Source organism: Jatropha curcas, chromosome 6 (genome assembly GCF_041381405.1).
Source record: "Jatropha curcas cultivar XTBG-Jc1 chromosome 6, XTBG_Jcur_1.0, whole genome shotgun sequence".
In the NCBI taxonomy this organism is placed as follows: Eukaryota; Viridiplantae; Streptophyta; class Magnoliopsida; order Malpighiales; family Euphorbiaceae; genus Jatropha; species Jatropha curcas.
In genome coordinates, this window is record NC_143156.1 from 180 (window position 1) to 19,710 (window position 19,531).

General features: G+C 35.9%; 2 protein-coding genes and 1 long non-coding RNA gene across 24 annotated transcripts; 1 reads left to right on the forward strand and 2 right to left on the reverse strand.

The window, feature by feature from the left end:
- Window positions 1–326: 326 nt before the first annotated feature.
- Window positions 327–2,829, reverse strand: LOC105650315 (protein neprosin). 2 transcript variants are annotated; one of them, XM_012237194.4, is made up of 8 exons: window positions 2,644–2,829; window positions 2,335–2,557; window positions 2,164–2,250; window positions 1,811–2,071; window positions 1,489–1,653; window positions 1,331–1,384; window positions 1,085–1,231; window positions 327–845 (listed from the first exon to the last, which is right to left on the reverse strand). In XM_012237194.4, exons 2-8 carry the CDS (start codon window positions 2,500–2,502, stop codon window positions 468–470), a joined length of 1,260 nt encoding a protein of 419 aa, XP_012092584.1. In that variant the 5' UTR covers window positions 2,503–2,557; window positions 2,644–2,829; the 3' UTR covers window positions 327–467. The 2 variants fall into 2 exon arrangements, with proteins under 2 accessions (XP_012092584.1, XP_037496896.1); XM_037640968.2 differs by lacking the exons at window positions 2,164–2,250; window positions 2,644–2,829 and having other exon boundaries at window positions 2,335–2,637.
- A 2,655-nt stretch (window positions 2,830–5,484) lies between these two features.
- LOC105650316 (uncharacterized) lies at window positions 5,485–19,275 on the reverse strand. Of its 20 annotated transcripts, none has more exons than XR_016321254.1 (9): window positions 19,136–19,275; window positions 17,796–17,924; window positions 16,323–16,422; window positions 10,346–10,520; window positions 8,913–9,873; window positions 7,851–8,769; window positions 7,531–7,677; window positions 7,256–7,350; window positions 5,485–6,563 (listed from the first exon to the last, which is right to left on the reverse strand). It is a non-coding gene; the product is annotated as an uncharacterized LOC105650316 (long non-coding RNA). The 20 variants fall into 20 exon arrangements; XR_016321260.1 differs by having other exon boundaries at window positions 7,256–7,426; XR_016321258.1 differs by lacking the exon at window positions 5,485–6,563 and having other exon boundaries at window positions 6,832–7,350; window positions 8,913–9,019; window positions 9,772–9,873; window positions 10,455–10,520.
- On the forward strand, window positions 6,056–19,413 carry XIF (myosin-like protein XIF). Of its 2 annotated transcripts, none has more exons than XM_037640967.2 (39): window positions 6,056–6,195; window positions 6,304–6,432; window positions 7,267–7,410; window positions 7,525–7,670; window positions 7,757–7,913; window positions 7,991–8,049; window positions 8,154–8,313; window positions 8,406–8,555; window positions 8,652–8,788; window positions 8,884–9,030; window positions 9,297–9,398; window positions 9,475–9,532; window positions 9,608–9,709; window positions 9,791–9,828; window positions 10,124–10,250; window positions 10,337–10,507; window positions 10,597–10,728; window positions 10,846–10,952; window positions 11,204–11,264; window positions 11,349–11,526; window positions 12,148–12,353; window positions 12,437–12,556; window positions 12,694–12,792; window positions 13,146–13,361; window positions 14,252–14,391; window positions 14,472–14,573; window positions 15,702–15,810; window positions 15,886–15,987; window positions 16,088–16,147; window positions 16,262–16,432; window positions 17,134–17,289; window positions 17,367–17,573; window positions 17,671–17,820; window positions 17,918–17,988; window positions 18,091–18,190; window positions 18,277–18,333; window positions 18,429–18,485; window positions 18,595–18,675; window positions 18,938–19,032. In XM_037640967.2, exons 1-39 carry the CDS (start codon window positions 6,193–6,195, stop codon window positions 18,953–18,955), a joined length of 4,530 nt encoding a protein of 1,509 aa, XP_037496895.1. In that variant the 5' UTR covers window positions 6,056–6,192; the 3' UTR covers window positions 18,956–19,032. The 2 variants fall into 2 exon arrangements, with proteins under 2 accessions (XP_037496895.1, XP_037496893.2); XM_037640965.2 differs by lacking the exon at window positions 6,056–6,195 and adding an exon at window positions 19,131–19,413 and having other exon boundaries at window positions 6,295–6,432; window positions 15,886–15,933; window positions 18,952–19,037.
- The last annotated feature ends 118 nt before the right edge of the window (window positions 19,414–19,531 follow it).

Below are 19,531 nucleotides of genomic sequence, written 5' to 3' on the forward strand. Positions count from 1 at the left end.
TCCTTGATATGCTTCATTAATAAAGTGAGAACAGCTTTACTTCGTTTATATTTTTGTATGGGAATTTCAGAGAGTTTATTAAATCCTATGTTGTAAAATAATTAAGCTGGAACGTCTGCTAGCTAGACTAGACACCTCCAGTAAAATAAAGCTTATTAATAAACTGTGTTTTGTTTAGCTTGCGCCACATCAAATGATTACTCGCTTTCATCAAACTGGTCAACAAAATATATATCCCAACCTGAATTCGTAGCTAGCTTCAATAAGATTAAGATGAAGCTAGCATCAGTTCAAAATAAATGAATATATAAATAAATGAGTAGCAGTTCCAGAGAAGGTTGTTTGTTCTAAAGCTTAATTAAGAAGCGGTGAAATACTTACGCAGTACGATTTACATGACGAAGGCTTAGAAGGATACAAAGAACCTGCACAAATTTTACAAATTACAGGCCGAAACGGAGAAATTATCACGGGCAGTTTGGGTTTCTACCAGGACCACCGTAGAAAAAGTAGTTGCCCCAATCACCATCATTGCCATTTTGCGCATCATAGCAATTGGATTGCTCAGTGAAAGTATCAATGTCTTTAGGATCCCTGAGATTATTGGATCCATCAACAATTTGAATATTCCTGAAATAACAAGACTTCCCAAATCCTTCTTGCGGAAAATGGCCACTTCCCATTTGAGTGGTGGTATGCTGCCCATCAGATGCGGAGTTTACGATCTCGCCTCCCCACTCGATCATTGTAGCGCTGTCGGCCAGGTAGGAGAAGAGTGAAGCTGGCCAATATCCTAGCACATAGTCATTCCCGAACTGTATCCACCAGTTACCTTCTTTTGGGTCCTACAGCATTATTATTGCCCCATTTAATTAATATATGCTTGTATCTTCAAAAACAACCATGCACGTAGACCACAGGTGCCGCAGATTCTTCGCATGTTTCATTATAATAATCAATAAATATAGGTATACAAAAATTGAGAGACAGATTGCAATGAGCATATTTCTTGTCTGCCATAATTCATGAGGGGAATATAGTTTTTTCCCTTTTAGACAAATAACATTCAATTGTCTGTTTTTACCTTCCAAACAAGTAGGCTGATATCATATTGGGAGCCACCATAGCCAGAAACTGGGTAGATGCTTGCACCCATTGCTATCTGATTATTAATTTGAACAAAGCCTGAGCACAGGAGATTGTAGCAGCCAGTTGCTTGATATGCATCGCTCTGTCACGAGCACTTGAAAATTAGACCAAATTCAAATAATAGAGAAATGAAATGCATTTACAAAAATGGAAAAAAGAAAGGTGAAAATGGGGCACTTACAGTCCAGTAAGTGAAGAGTCTAGTTCTGTTATCTCCATATAAATCTGGACTGACCTGTTTTTGTGCATGGCGGACAATAGACAAATAACTTAAAGTGAAGACTGGTAGTATTTAACTATTCATGATATACAGAGAAATATCTGTAATGATGATACAACCTGCCAGCCAGCTTCAATACTATTAAGATCTTGATCAAAAGAACCTCCAAGGATCCAGATTTGAGATAAGCTGAATTCATTAGCTTGTTGTATTTTGGGTTTCCAAACATTTATGGTTGCCTTAGCTCCATAATACTTGTCACCTTGCACATAAACTATTGCATGCTAAAAAGGGCTCCAAAGACGGAAAAAAAAAACAACCATCAGAAAAAAAGAGAATCAGAAAAGGCTGAAAAAGTTGTCTTTCTTTTTGCTTTTTCCTTTTGCCCAACGACATTTTTCAAGGATATCTACTAGCTAGCGAAGTGGGAAGAAAGAAGACCTGATGGCCACTTTGACTAATGAGATGAGGTTCTGCAGACCGGGGTTGAGGGAAGGTGAGATGCTTCTTCCTACCAAAATTTTTGACAGAGGTTGCTCTTGATATATCATCTTTTTTAGTTCTCCTGATGGGAATAGTTCCTTCTGGACATCTTCCATTCAAGTGCCACAGCTGGACAATGGGCTTCGAATTCCTTACATCTTCATCAAAGGAGACCTTACTCTCATTGAAAAGTCCTTTTGGGTAGAAATTGGGTCTCATCTGTAGCAGCACAAACCTCCTCCTATCAAATACAGTTACAATGAATATTTATAAACGTAACTTATCTAAGTGTGGGGAAAACCCAAATCAACCTCAATTTTGTGGTCTTTGAGGGAAGGATGATCAAAAGCCGGTTGGTGGGCAATATGGACGCAGTCGATTATATCCCCATCGGGGCTCTGTTTTAGGGATTTAAAGTTAACATAGACATAACTTGAAAAGTGAAAACTGAATGAGACGGGAAGGGAAAAGAAAGGGAGCACCTTGATGGATTTAAGAGGGGGCTTGTTCAAGCGCTTCAAGTGGTTGCGAACTTCCAGCTTCTTCCGCGACAGCCTGCTTCTACGCCCAGCATGTATCAGAGGTATCAATAAAAACACCAACAAAAAGGAGGCCATTATCTTCTGATTTCCAATTATATGTCCTGCCATAGCCTACTACCTCGCCAGATTGAAGTCGATTCTCAGGCGCTGACTCACAGACCAACTATGTTAGAGAGAGTGTGTGTCAGAAATAGTCTTTCATCAAGTTTGAACCATGGGCAATTCGGATGGAGTTGAGCAGTGGATTACCTTTTAACATATTTGTCTGCTTATCCTGCACCCTCCACAAACCAGTAGTCCATTGCGCACTACTCATGCTTTCACTAACGAATACAGACAAATGGCTTTCCACGGCAAATCCACACACACACACGCACACAAAAACGCCAGCGCCTTTTTTCTCCTATAGTGCTACTGCCTAGTTCTGGAACCTATGGTGGGGTAGGCTAGGTGAATTAAAAATTAGTTTATAAAATTCTCTATTTGGTCACGGCAGAAATTTAAAAAGAGAGAGAGAGGAACATTAGGAATTAGATATTGGAATTTGAAACTATCGATGCAATGACAAATGAATATATACTTGTCCATGCTCATGTTTAAGATAGTTTTGTTATTGCAGTTGACGGAGTTTTATTACTTAATTTTATGAGAAATTTCAGATTTTGCACCTTTCAAAATTATCATAAGAACCAATCAAGTGGTTTAATTGATATTTTCACTGAAACATTTCAAATTCGGATCTTTTAAACTATAAATATTTTCACCAATTCAATGAATACATCAATTCAGTGAGTACCAAGGATACCATCTAATAATTGACTTGGTAATAAATAAAAGACGAAAGGAATTTTACCACTAACGAGCAAGGCCATGTGGAAACCGCTTATTAACGGTAGGCCTAAACATAGCGATGTCCATATCCATCGCGGGGCCAAAGATCTATCGGTAATTATAAAGGCCAGAAACCCTCATTAATGCGAACTGTCGTTAAGCCACTATATAATAGACCCGCTTTGGACTATGCAACACAAGCTACAGGTCCCACAATTTCAAATCATTCCTTCTTTTCATCCTAAAGATAATAGTTAGTTAGGTGACTTGTTTTTATTATTCACAAGACAACAGTTGACTCAATAATTGTTTGAATAGTTAATACTACAATATACATTTAAAAAAAAATTAGCGTATTAATGGTAATGTGGAGTATTTTTATCAAGTAGAAAATTGATTTTCTCTCTTTTTTTTTTTTTCATCTTTTCTCTATTGTAATCTTGTTCTCTCTCTTTTAGTCTCAGTTTCTTATGTCATATATAGCCTAGACTCAGACCAGAGACAACTACAACCCATATGCTTGGGCCCATGGGCTGAGCTCTGTGGGGCTGAAGGGCCTGGTCACTCTAAGAAACTTCTTTAAAAAAAATCCTTTCAGAAAATTACATTTAAGAAAATTATATTTGACCTTCTAAACGCTTAAAAAATTTCTTCGGCTCTCTAAACTAATTGTTCTAGCTCCAGCCTAGTTGTGCTGTCTGTAGTTGGATCTATTCAATTGGGCTGTCAGGTTGTTAGTTGAGCAGTCCTGCCATTAGAAATCTAAACTACGACGGTCCAGAAAGGCCTCTTAACTCCAAGGTTCAGGGCATCTTAATTCATCCCTACATAAATTAATTTCAATTAAAATGCATAGTTCTAAGTTCTAAACCAAAAAATTAATCTGTTTGGTCCACGGAATGCATGCTTCTACCCATAACAGTTGTTTTTTTCCCCCTATTTTAACACGTATTTTATGTCATTTTATACGCTCGTAATTTATTTTTTATATATTATATAATTTTTATTAATTATTTGTTTATACTATCATAAATAGCTACTGAAAATCTAAAAATATAATGATATTTCAAACTGATCGAATAATTAATCTTAAGTTGAGATGAGAATTAATAGTTTAAACTAAAAACTTGAATTATCTTCTCATTTTTGCAATCATTCTTGAAAATATCTTAATTTATTATCAAATTAATGATAATATAATTTCTATTAAAAATGTACATGTAAAGTAAGGAAAGTTGACGCCCTAAAACTATTATAAATATTACATCACTAAACACCGTTAATAAGAAAACACTTGATATTAGGTTAAAAACTTTTGCTGAACATATAACCGGTTGAAGTATTTGAATAATAGTTATTTAATTAGTTGTTAAATGTAAAATAGTAATTTAAAAATATTCAATTAATTATTGTCAAATATTAAATGTTAGGAGATAACATTTTATAGAACAGTCCTCTAAAAGTTATTGTAAATATTACGGTACTGAAAATATAAGAAAATATAATTTTTGTTTATCCGGCATAACAAAATATAATTAATAAAGATAAAGTTTTGACTCTAATCAAACGATCAATAATCAAATATTAGGTACTACATTAAATGCAGAATTTTTTTTTTTTTTTCCAGACTTATTTTTTGTTGCCTAGCAGGCCATAAGCAGACAGTGCAAAAGCAGCAGCGTGGGAGCGGGGGGTGTATTTACAAGGGCAACGAGCGGGTTATTCCCCAGCCATCCCATAAAACAGACTTAACAAGTAAGAACAATGATTCGATCAGGTGTCTATCAATAAAGAACATGAAATTTGAAAAAGAAAATGCAAGAAAAGATCGGTTGGAAAGCTATGTAGCGTATTCTTTTTCTGGTCCGTCATGGTCCTACTGCAAAGGACTTTTTCCTCTGTTGAATGGCTAGATGCGGCTTCCGCATCTGACTGACGTGCAAGCCAATAAATGTTAATAAAAAAAAGACCGAAGGCCCACAGCAACAGGAACATCAAGTTTGGAGGATGGGAGGTTGGAATACTCACATCCATATTTAAAGGCAAATAATGAAAGAGTTGAATGGATGGTCCACATGGATCATTTCCATTCTAGTTGTCATCTGCCTTCCTTTTTATTTATTTATTTCTTTCTTTCTTTCTTTAACCTTTGCAATGAGAATCACCTAACCATTATGTCTTTTACTTCTACAACATGCTTTCATGTGCCTCCGAGATGTATGGGTATTGTGTGAAGTGTACCAACACAAGAAACAATGCTTGCTAAAGGCTAAAGCTACACTATGCATCCTCTGTTCTGTTTCACTTCCAGTGCCACTATTCTCCTTTCACAAATCATACTCATCTATTCTAAAAGCCAAACAATTAATTTTCTAGAAACGATTCAAAAGTAAACCTAATACAGTCAAGTAAATTTTCAGTGAAGACTTTAGTCTAGTGATAAACTAATACAACCTAATACAAATGAAGCTAGTACAGTCGAATACCAATGAAGCAGTAAGAGACCTGAACATGGCAATGTAATGGATGCAAATGAGTATCTGACATCAGGTGGATGGATATACGGGATTTCTGCGTATAGCTTAAGCAATGGACCCACCTAACCGGGATCATGATGATGATGAAATAGTGTTTTTTTTTTTTTTTTAATTTTATGTTGGGGCTTTTATTGTGCCAAGTCAGCAGCCTAGGTGGAACGAGCAAAAAGTGGACGTTGAGTGGGGGCGGGAGGTGAGGGGGGTGGCTGGTGCTTTTTACTCCCAAGTTACCACCGCCTGCGCTTTCCTCTACTTTTGAATTTCTTTTCATTATTCTTTTCTGCTTTAATGTTCTGCAATCCAGCATTATACAATCCTTAGAGCATACTAACATTCTCCCTAGTACTTCTTCCTCTCTCTTTCCCACAAAGCATTCATGTCCTTCTCAACATTCTTATTCTGAATCTTGATGATCATATAGATTTTCAATATGGTGAGCTCCCAATGATCAAGTTCTGCTTTTCATTTTCTTACTGACTTGCGGTTCTATTTACGAGCTAAAATATTGGATCATTTTTCTTCTTTTTATTTGATGGTTCAGGGAACTCCAGTAAACATTATTGTTGGATCACATGTTTGGGCAGAAGATCCTGAGGATGCATGGATCGATGGTGAAGTGATAGAAATCAAAGGGAAAGATGCAATCGTCATCACCACAAATGGGAAAAGAGTAAGCTGCTGCCACTTCCTATTATGCACCTTCATGCAATCTAGTCTTCAGGAATTCATTTGCCACTTCAGATTTCAATATCATACTGACTGCGAACCATCTACTTTATAAGGCTTGTAATCAGGTTCTCCCTATAGTTAACATATTGGTAAACTAAATAAGCTTTTACAATTTAGGATCTAAAAGTGATTTTTTCCCTATAAGACATCCATCAGCTACACTGCCTACTTATTACAATAATATAAATTTTATACTGTCTCTGAAAAGCTAGTTGGTTGCACCACATCATATAATTCTATCCTATAGTTTAAGCACTTCAAATAGAATAACACACCCAGCAAAAAAAGAGAATATTATCATTGAAAGATACAAGTTATTAACTACAAAAGGAGAAAGCAATGACTAAAATTTTTTTATCATAGATTCCTGTATTCATAAAATTCAAGGTTTACATTGAACTGTAAGGAATAATTCAAGAACGATACATAGGTGACAAGCTAGAATTTGGACTGCATTTGTCCTTTCAAAAGTATAAGAAAGGCCGACCATAAGGGTATTAAGTTATTAACAATTGCTTTGGTAGAGATCGGTCAAACAATCAAGTTTATGCCAATCACAAGTCAGCTATTGTTAGTCATTTATTTCTTTCCTGATTTTACAGTAATAAGATATGAGAACTCATTAATGGTCTTCTTTATATTATATGGTCAAGAATTATGCTTAAAAGCCAGCCCTTAACATGAAAGTTGCATTTAACTTCAAAGTGTTGGCATCTAAGATCCAGACTAACATAAAAATCGTAAACTAAATTTTAGCTTTTTACCTCAACTCCAGATAGTCGCAGATATTTCCAGCATATATCCAAAGGACACAGAAGCACCACCTGCAGGAGTTGACGACATGACCAAATTGGCTTACCTGCATGAACCAGGAGTCTTACATAACCTTGCTTGCCGGTTTACTCTAAATGAGATATATGTGAGTCAACATTGATCTAATTGACATAATTGTAAACTTCATTAGTCCTCAAAGTTGACAACCATAAATACGGCAAAAGACCATTATACTGATAATCAGTCCTGAAATAAGCAGACTTACACTGGGAACATTCTGATAGCGGTGAATCCATTCCAAAGACTGCCGCATTTGTATGACATTCACATGATGGAGCAGTATAAAGGAGCTGCTTTTGGAGAGCTAAGTCCCCATCTTTTTGCTGTGGCAGACACTTGTTTCAGGTATGATCTATAACAGCACAAGACAAATAGTATTATCAACAAACTAAGTCATAATATAAAGCTGATATGAACATTTCATATACCAGAGCAATGATAAATGAACAGGAAAGCCAGTCAATTTTGGTAAGTGGGGAGAGCGGAGCTGGTAAAACAGAGACAACAAAGATGCTCATGAGATACCTTGCATTCATGGGGGGCAGATCAGGCACCGAAGGAAGAACTGTAGAACAACAAGTTTTGGAGGTAAGTCAGAAATATAACATCTTGTATATTAGATGATTCACTGATGGGATGCAAGAGTTATATTTCCACTTCTCCAGTCAAACCCAGTCTTGGAAGCATTTGGGAATGCTAAAACGGTGAAAAACAACAATTCCAGGTGAAATTTAGATGCCTGTTACTCTCCTTTCTTTTCCTCCCCAGAACAAATATCTGTTTCTAAACTGGTTTAATTTACAATTATAAATTGGGTGGCTATACCAGTCGTTTTGGCAAGTTCGTTGAGATACAATTTGATAAGCATGGAAAGATCTCTGGAGCTGCAGTTCGTACTTACCTTCTTGAAAGGTCGCGTGTTTGCCAGGTTTCTGACCCAGAAAGAAACTATCATTGTTTTTATATGCTTTGTGCAGCACCGCCGGAGGTGATTACATATATTTTTCTTCTGCTTCAACAAAGTTATACACAATAGTCATGGACTCAAGGGAAACCTAGCTGACTGATGTTCCCTATCAGGATGCTAAAAAATTCAAGTTAGGGGATCCAAGAACATTCCACTATTTAAACCAATCCAACTGTTATAAAGTGGCAAATGTCGACGATGCCAGAGAGTATTTAGAAACCAGAAATGCAATGGATATTTTAGGAATCAGCCAGGACGAGCAGGTTCTCATTTTTCGCATCTGTAAGCAAATTAATTTATAGATTTCCTTTAGACAAATAGATAATTGACATAACTGGAGGTTGGTTTCCCTTTTGTAGGATGCCATATTCCGTGTAGTAGCAGCAATCCTCCATCTTGGAAATATTGACTTCATTAAAGGGAAAGAAGTTGATTCTTCCAAACTCAAGGATGAGAAAGCACGCTACCATCTTCAAACTGCAGCAGAGTTACTAATGTCAGAATTTTTTACCCATTCCACCAAAATAAGACATTCTTGCTAACCAGTACTTGCTACAGTTCTCTCCTAAATGTTTCAAAATATGCTGTTAGGTGCGAAGAGAAGGCACTGGAAGACTCACTTTGCAAGCGTGTCATAGTGACTCCTGATGGAAACATTACAAAACCTCTGGACCCAGATTCAGCTGCCTTGAGCCGTGATGCCTTAGCTAAGACTGTTTACTCCAGGCTGTTTGATTGGTAAGAAAATCAAACTCACTCAACAAATTTGACATGTATATATTTAGTAACAGCATGTAGCAATCTCTGTAAGTATTACATAATAATGCACCTCGGCAACATTTTGAGCAGAGTTGATGTTGCCTTGGCAACATAATTCGGTCCAATAAGTCACAAGGCCATCTAGAGGACAGTACTCAAAAATTGGTTCGGTTTGAATAACATCTTTGAAACCAATTGTTATCTAAGTTAACAATAGACCTTGAGGAATCCTTGACTATTTGCAGGATTGTGGATAAGATTAACAGTTCAATTGGTCAAGATCCCAGTGCGACAAGTATAATTGGAGTCCTTGATATTTATGGCTTTGAAAGCTTCAAGATTAACAGGTACTGCAGGAAACCATACATATTTCCAATGAATTTAAAATTTTAACGGAATTATCTAATATTCAGCATTTGGTAGTTTTGAGCAGCTATGCATCAACCTAACAAATGAGAAGTTGCAACAGCATTTTAACCAGGTAGAGATGAAATTCAGTGCATAACTTTAAAGCACACATAACTGTTCTAATGCTCACATGGATCTTTATCCACAGCATGTATTTAAGATGGAGCAAGAAGAATATACAAGGGAGGAAATAAATTGGAGTTATGTCGAGTTTGTAGATAACCAGGATGTTCTGGATCTGATTGAAAAGGTATTTGGTTAAAGCAATATCAAGCTAATGCATCATGTTCACAGTATACCGTAAGAATTGACCTTATTTCCTTGCTTGCAGAAACCTGGGGGTATAATAGCCCTTCTTGATGAGGCCTGGTATGTGGTTTTCCTACTTGTAACATTGTGTAGCCTCTCATATTCCTGGTGCATGCACACAAAGATACACTTGATGTAAAAGGGTTAACCTTCTAAATAATTTCAAGTCTTTGCATGGCAGAGTTCTACATGATAAGTCTAGCAATAAAATGTCTAGATCCCAAAATTTCCATTCACATGAATCCTGCACTATCTAACTTCAGTAATGGACAATAAGGAGGATGGAAGCGGAGTTAGAAGTAATACATCTTCCTAAAATCATTTGGATATAAGCATGAGATTCTTTCTAATGCAGCATGTTTCCCAAGTCAACTCATGAGACATTTGCACAAAAGATGTACCAGACATACAAAGGACACAAACGATTTAGCAAGCCAAAACTTGCCCGAACAGACTTCACAATCAATCACTATGCTGGAGATGTAAGCTATAATTTGAAATGTTTTAGATCGTCCAGCTGAACAATTTAATTTGTTGGTTTCTCATCACTGAGCTATTTTGTAAACAGGTCACATACCAAGCTGACCAATTTCTTGATAAAAATAAGGATTATGTTGTAGCAGAACATCAAGCCTTATTAAATGCTTCCAAGTGCCCTTTTGTTGCTAATCTTTTCCCTCCATTACCTGAAGAGACATCAAAGCAATCCAAGTTCTCTTCCATTGGTACCCGATTCAAGGTAAGCTTTATCCCTGTATCATTAGCAGCATTCAATATAATACATTTCTGAATCATTGGCTCACTCCTGGCTCAAAATTTAACATCTAGCAACAATTACAATCTCTAATGGAGACACTGAACACAACAGAGCCACATTATATCAGATGTGTAAAGCCAAATACAATTTTAAAGCCTGGAATCTTTGAGAACTTCAATGTGTTAAACCAATTAAGATGTGGGGTAAGATAAAATTTTACTGTACCTTGTTGAGTACATGGTGCTTTGAGTTCTGTTTTTCTGTAGGTGGAATAAAACTTTTCAAACTACCAATATTGAAAACAATTATACCAATGGCAGGGTGTACTGGAGGCTATTAGAATAAGTTGTGCAGGATATCCGACAAAAAGAACATTTGATGAGTTTCTTGATCGTTTTGGAATGCTTGCTCCTGATGTTCTAGAAGGGTATGCATTCTAGTAAAACTCTAGCATTCCTTACACTAGCTTTTCATTATACATTAACGACTTTGTGGGACAGCATGGAAATAGACACCTCAAAGTCAAGGCTGGAAACATTGCCCAGTTATATACGTGATTTTGATACAAATCTATCTTTTATCTAACATATGATACAGCTAATCCACAATGTTCTGCATAAGCAGAAGCAACTTTGGCTGCATGTTTTACAACTCTACTATTATTTATCATTTGGGCAGGTGTGATGAGAAATCTGCGTGCATCGCCATCTTGGAGAGGATGGGTTTAAAGGGTTATCAGGTATTTTAGTGAGAAAAATTAAAAGGTATAACTTCTGAAAAATTACTTTACATATTATGCTAACACCATGAATGCATGATTCAGATAGGGAAAACTAAGGTATTCCTTAGAGCTGGGCAGATGGCTGAGTTAGACGCAAGAAGAACTGAAGTATTGGCTAACTCTGTAAGACGAATCCAGAGACAAATCCGGACACATCTAACCAGAAAAGAGTTCATTGCCCTACGGAGTGCTTCAATAAATATGCAGAAACACTGGAGAGGTTACCCAAATTTTCCTGAAATAAATTTTATCTTGCATCATGATATTAAATTCACACAGACCAGCCAATCCAATATTGTTGTAAGAGAATAAAATAACATAGAATTATAGACAAGGGACATAATCTATATACTGTAGGGGAGCCCATCTATTTATAGGACAAGGGAATCATTTATAGACAAAATGGAAGAAGTCTAAGATAGCTTGTACATCCAAAAACTTATGCACAATAATATAAAAATTTAAGTTTCAATTTTCAAACTGTGTTTTAGGGCCAAGAGAGAACTTCTCCGCTAAAATCACTTGTATTCCTAGCCATTGCCAAAACCCCATACTGGATAACATAATAATTGTCTTTGAGTCGGACACGTAGAAACCCATCAAGGCAGACAAATGCTTTCACTTGTTTCAGAATTCCATACATTATAATTTTTTTGAAATTGCTATTAATATATGTTAGAATTTAATGAATTTGGTTTGCATCAATTTTATTTCTATAAACGAATCTGGTTTCATGGCCATACCAGACGTGAGTCAATCTAAATTCAAGCCACACCAGTATTTTAAGTCATTGGCCAGCAATAAAGAACTGACTATTTCCTTAACCTTGCTTCTTACACAGCACAACTTGCACGTAAGCAATATGAACAAATGAGAGAAGAAGCAGCCTCTATCCGGATACAAAAAAATATCCGTGCTCATACAGCAAGAAAATTTTACAAAAACTTACAGACATCAGCATTATATATTCAAACTGGATTACGAGCAATGGCAGCACATGATCAATATAGATACAGAAGGAGGACAAAGGCTGCAACTACAATTCAGGTAAAAAGACTTTCTGGCTATCCGCTATCCTACGGAAAATCATTTAGATGAACAATTCGACTGATGTTTCTGAAATATAACAGACACAATGGAGAAGGTTTAAAGCTCTTTCTGCTTATAACCAGCAACAGAAAGCAACTCTTACACTTCAATGTCTTTGGAGAGCAAAGGTAGCAAGGAAGGAGCTTAGAAAGCTGAGAATGGTGGGTTGATTTATAATCAGCAGCTTTTTACTTGCACTTCTCAATCCCTATCAATTCTTGTCATTAAGCAATTTCATTAGAGAAGCATTATAATCAATTAAATGACCACATCAAAGTTCATGAATACAATGTTCCAGGCTGCAAGAGAAACAGGGGCACTTAAAGAAGCTAAGGACAAACTAGAGAAGCGTGTTGAAGAGCTAACATGGAGACTGGAATTTGAGAAGCACTTGAGGGTAAATTGCATATCAAATTCTTTGAAGAATTTAAAATCAAATTTATTAAAAAAACACCAAATATCTTTTAGCCAATGTAAATGACTTATAACCAAGAGTTTAGAACAATTATCAGTTATACACAAAACATTTCATCTATATACACTACCAAGTTCAATATCAATCCTTATATATGCTGGTGTCCATTTATGTTATCTAGAATTCCTGTAGAAAAACGCTGAAAATAAGTATGTCTCAAATTACTTGGATGACTGGCATTCCAGAATCCTAATCAGCAAAAACTCTTTAAACCAGTTCCATTATGTTCACTATGCTGGTTTCACTTATGCCTTTCAGATTAAATTTTGGTATAGATTGATCTCGAAGAAGCTAAAGGGCAAGAAATCTCAAAGTTACAAAATCAATTGCATGACATAGAAGGACAGCTGGATGAAGCCTATGCTGCAATCATCCAGGAGAAGGAAGCAGCAAAGTCAGCTATAGAACAAGCCCCACCAGTCATCAAAGAGGTGCCAGTTGTGGATGACACCAAATTACAGTTTCTTAGGGATCAAAATGAGGAACTCGAGGTAACATCTAACACATTCAGCATCATAACATTATATATATTTTCATATCAATTTGCAGTGTTGCAACATATTGACTTACATTTCAATACAAATGTATCCATGGTACTTGATGCATGATGACAAGAAACTGAGCTACTCAATGATATAATTTATAGACTGCAATAAAAGCAGCGCAAAAAGTTTATTTTTCTCTAGTTTTTTGTTATATTATTATTTCCATATATGTACCTGAAAAAGGAGTATCAAAACGAAAGTCATTTAACTCCGGAAAGGGGTTTTTTTTTTTGGGGGGGGGGGGGGGGGGGGGGGGGGGGTGAGGGGGAGAGGGAGGGAGTTGAAGAGTGTTCCCAATCTTAAGCTAAATGTTCAACTGCCATAAGCATAACCTTTCAATTTTAGCAATTTGATTACTGATTTAATTTTTGATGGAATGTTACAATGTGTGTTTTATTACACTTTCATTATTTGGCTTCGGTTAAATGTTCTCAATTGCCTTACTAACTTCCATGTGAGCAGTGAATTTTATCAGAAAGAGAGAGAGAGAGAGAACGAACTGGAAAAGCCAACACCAGTTCTAGAAATTTCCATAAAATCCACAACAGAACCCACATTAATTCGACTCAGCCAACCCATTCAGACATTCTTTGATATAAAATCAACTCTGAAGCAATTGATTCTACCTATCACACTAAGCAAACCATGAGAACAATCAGTTCCAAACCCAATGCAACATCAGCTAATACAACTGATGAGGGGAATGAATCATCCAAAGGGAATATTAAAGAAAAGAAAGCCAGGCAAAAGCAATGCACCCAAGCAGAATAGGCACACAAACACGAATATGTACGTGAGAATTTTTATATTTAGATCTAATGTGTCTCAAATATTAGGATAAGATAAGAGAGATGGAGGAGAAAATGGAGGAATTTGAGGACAAGTGCAATAAACTGGAAAAAGAAAGCAATGTGAGACTAAGAGAAGCAGAGGAAGCACAGCTGAAAACAATCCAACTCCAAGAGACCATCGAAAGGTATTTTTTTGTAGAATTTTCACACAAGCGCTTCAATGACCATCAACTTTGGTTAACTAACAAATTTTTGTGGTTTTCAGATTAGAAATAAACTTGTCCAACCTCGAATCTGAGAATCAGGTTCTACGCCAGCAGGCTCTGGTTGCATCAACAAATGAGGACCTCAGTGAAGAACTAGAAACGTAAGAATTGGGAATATGATTGAACCTTTTATACTTTTCTTTTGCTTTGACTTTTATGGTGGTACAAATGAAGTTTCACCCCTTTTTCTATCCTCTGAGAGTGCAACAATTTAGGAACAAGTAAAATTTCATAACAAAATCCATCAAATGATGACATGCTTCTAGAGGCAGAATCAAATAAAAAATCTTTTGACTGTGAGTGTGTTGGACAAACATGGAAGGTTCTAAAATTGAAGGGATAATTTGAGAAGGTTTAGAGTAACTGTTTACTTCACAACTATTCAAAACTAGGAAATGGTTACTATTTCTTACAGTTCCTCATTGGACTTGCTCAAAGTAAACTGCCATGGAACTCTTATCAATTTTTACTACTACTACACAATGGCTGATTCAGCAAGTTTCCAAGGACAACAGCTGGGTCATTATTCAATTTTTTTTTTTTTTTTAATAACATGCACATGTGCAAGAAAAAGAAATTTTGTTAAAGAAGGAAGAAAAGATATTATAGTTATAGGCCTAACAAACACAGAAATACAAAGAACAAAGAAATGAAAATTCTGAAATAGTATTAACCTCCAATCCTGGTGAACAATACTTGATGACGCTTTTGTAATCAAATCTCAATTAAATTAACTCCTAATTCATTTCCTAACCTAGCCCTGCTTCTACCTTATCCATATCCTGAAACCCCAATTTCACCACACCCTAACCGTACACAGAGATGCAGATAAGCAGATTGCAGATCTGTCCTATATTGCTTATACATGACTGGAAAATGAATTCAGTTTTTTAAGGTTAAAAATGGAGATTATTGCCACAATAAAGCAACTTCATTTCCTCAATTATAGTACAGCATAATATAATGAGCTAGTTAATGTTATGACCTGGGAGAACCACACCTCAAAAGCTAGCCGTTGAGGTTGGAGAGCCCAAATTCAGATAAACTCTATATTAAAATCCCGTGCTTCCAATATGGGAGTCAAGACAAGTCCTGTACCTTGTCTTGCAACTAGGGTCCTAACATCATTACATTTTCAATTGGCAATTAATTTTTTGGAACAAGCTAGAAGCTCAGAGATGAAACTATTCGTCCTCAGAAAATTTGACAGTTAAATAACTTATGTACAGCCTCAAACATAAGATAAAGGATCTGGAATCGGAGAATGAGTTGCTCCGCAAACGACCAGCTGTTCTAGAGCAGATAGTGACACCCGAAAGGATTTTGTCTCAAGTCAAGGTATGCATCTCTACAAAGTTATATCAATTGGGTAGTTAAGTCATAATTTGGCATTAACCCTCCATGATGATGCAGAATTTCAACAATGGACACCAAATAGAAGAAGAGCCTCAAACGGCAAAAGTACTGCCATCCTCATTCAGTACACATTTTCACGATTTGAATACAAACTGTCATGTACTATTCTTAGATATAATGGGCAAATATTGTTTCCAGGGGCCAGAACCTCTTGTCTCATGTACTATTCTTAGATCTAATGGGTGAATTTTGTTTCCAGGAGCCAGAACCTGTTGTCTCCCACTTAACTAAACAAAGATCGCTAACAGACAGGCAGCAGGTGATCATCATCTGAAAGCTAATTTCTCGCAAATACCAATTAAATTGATAATTATACTACTGTTTATTTGTGCAGTCACTAAAATACAATCTATTATTTTCTAACCTATAACAGGAAAATCATGATGCACTTATCAAATGTCTAGTGGAAGAGAAGCAGTTTGATAAGAACAGACCTGTTGCTGCCTGTGTTGTGTACAAGGCACTTCTTCAGTGGAGATCTTTTGAAGCAGAGAAGACAAATATATTTGATAGGATTATTCACACAATTAGATCCTGTGTAGAGGTACCCACTTTCAATCAATATAACAGTATTCATCATAGATTAAGACTAATATAAGTGCAATATCTGCAATCATAAAATACTACTGTACCAGCTTCTTGAGAGCTCTTTCATGTTCATATGTTAAGTTAAATAATGAGTTTGAACTTATTAACAACCTAAATTGGAACAACTTCAATCTTGGCTCATTTGAGTTCATTAATAGGCTTGCTTAAAAGCTTTGTAATTAACTCAATGAGTAGCTCACCCTAAGCTTGTTATTAATTTTACAGCTACAAAGAATTTGTGGCATCGGTCACAGTAAAAGGAGGGGGCCAATAGGAGGCAGCCCCTTTTCTTTTTCATGTTTTAGGCCTTTTAGTCTCAGTATATGGACCTGGTAGAAATTTTCTTGTTATAGTTTTGCTATATATAATGAAATTTAAATCAATATTTTAATTTCAAAACAGTGAAAACATTTTTTTTTTAAAACACTGTTAAAAACATGATTTGAGCTTGAGCTAGCTGTTTCAATACAAAATCAAGCTAGACGATATAGATTAGGGCTCAGTTTTAGCCTATTAACAAATTTATAGAAGTGAGCCTGAACATGTGACAACTCAGCTTGGCTACATCTATTAAAGCTCCTAACTACAGTTGCATATCTCATTATTTGGTAGAACTAAAAAGATGTGATATTAATTTCCTGAGTTATGTTTTTGAAGAGCCAAGATGACATTGATAACCTAGCATACTGGCTCTCAACAACTTCTACTCTTTTGTATCTTCTCCAAAGTACACTTAAGGCAAACAACACACAGAATGCATCTGCACAGCGTAATCGAAATTCCCCGGCCACCTTATTTGGTAGAATGGCACAAGTAAGTTCTATTTATTGAATTCATTACTATATTTAATTCCATGTTCAAAATTATAATCCTCAAATGTGCAACATCAGGGATTCCGGCCATCTTCAATGGGCATAGGATTATCAAGCGGGTACAGTGGAATGGTAGGAAAACCAAAAGAGCAACTAAAAGTGGAAGCCAAGTATCCAGCACTTCTATTTAAGCAACATTTAACAGCATATGTTGAGAAGATATATGGGCTGATCCGTGATAGTGTCAAGAAAGAGATAAGTCCATTCTTGAATTTCTGCATACAGGTAGGCAAGTAGTATAAACAGAAACTTGTATCATGACCAAATGTCAGAAAGCAATATATTTTTTACTCGCTATAATTTTCTTAATTATCATGAACAGGCGCCAAGAGCAATGAGGGCTAGATCAATAAGAGGTTCATCTAAAAATATCCATTCAAATATCGTTGCAAGACAACAAGCATCAAACATACACTGGCAGAGCATAGTTAATAAGCTAGATATTACCTTGAGCATAATGTCAGAGAACAATGTAAGCATAAATCTACTCTTTAACAGCTTTCCCTGTTCTCATGTATCAAAAGATATTTTCCAATTTCATCATTCCACTAACTTTTGGCTATCTTCAGGTCCCTCCTGTATTCACCAGGAAAATTTTTAGTCAGGTCTTTTCATTCATAAATGTACAGCTTTTTAACAGGTAACAAGGTGATCAACTCCAATTTATCTTAACCATATAACTAAATCAACTTTTTTTTCAACTTAATTAATAATCTCCATATGAAAATTCTTGCCCTGGCAGCTTATTGCTTCGACGTGAGTGCTGCTCATTTAGCAATGGCGAATACGTAAAGGCAGGTTTGCAAGAATTGGACCAATGGTGCATCAAAGCATCAGATCAGGTAAGATTAAGACTAAAGTTGAACATAGATAAGCAAAGGACAAAGGAATGACAAGCCAAAAAGTTAATTGTTCCATTATTTAACAGTTTGCAGGAACATCATGGGGTGAACTCCAACACATAAGGCAAGCTGTAGGGTTTCTGGTACATTTTCTTCAACCTATATTACAGAAAACAACAAAATGCCCTTAAGTTCAATGTCAACAATCTTTTTAACAGATTATGGTTTATCCATACAGGTTTTGCATCAAAAAGCACAAAAATCTGTGGATGGGATCACAAATGAAATATGCCCGGTAAATGATCCAATGCTATTGGTTTCACAACAGAGGAAAAGTTAAATCACTCTTCGAGCCAACTTATACTCTACTGCGTTTACAACTTATCTATTTTATCTGTTCATAGATGCTGAGCATTCCGCAAATATATCGCATTGGGACTATGTTCTGGGATGATAAATATGGAACACAGGGATTATCTCCAGATGTAAGTTCTTTTTTTTCCCTTTTTTTTGCCGCAACCGTTGAGAGGGATGAAATGTCAACATGGAAAAAAAAAAAAAAAAAAAAATTCAGTACGAAACACAGATAATCTGAGCGAGAGAAACAATTTCTACTTGCCAACTTTCGTTGTTGGTCCTGAAAGATAAATTCATAGACAAGGGATAGTTGATAGGAGGTGGAAATAATTAAAATTAAGTTAAAAAGTTTGCATTTCAGTAGATTTTGAAGATTATCAGTCGATTTAGTTTTGGAACAACAGGTGATTGGCAGGATGAGAACACTGATGGCTGAAGATTCAATACACATGCCTAATAATTATTCTTTTTTGCTCGATGTTGATTCAAGGTAGGAATTACATACTGCACAATTTAATCTAAACACATTTCTTTCTCAGTGTTAAAAGTTGTAATCAAAGCATAAGCATTTCAAATATTGCAGCATACCATTTTCAACGGAAGAGATATTCCGGTCATTTGGTGCAATTAGCCTATCCGATGTGGAAGCTCCACCGCTGCTACGTCAAAGATCCGACTTCCATTTCCTACTGCAAACCGCAGATTCTCTTTAATTTACTCAAATGAGGTTATGAATGTGTTTCTCAGGGTGAAAGAAGAGAGAATACGAGTGGCGAGTGGAGTGAGTGTTTGTTCTGTTTTGTTTTGTTTTGTTTGACTATTATTATTATTATTTATTTATTTATTTATTTAATCCTTTATTATTATTTTTTTGAGTAAAAAAATGATTTATTATTATTATTATTATTTTGTTTTAAGTTAATTTCTTTAGGGACATATGAAATTGCATATATCCTTCATTAAAAAGTTGATTTGGCTCTTGTG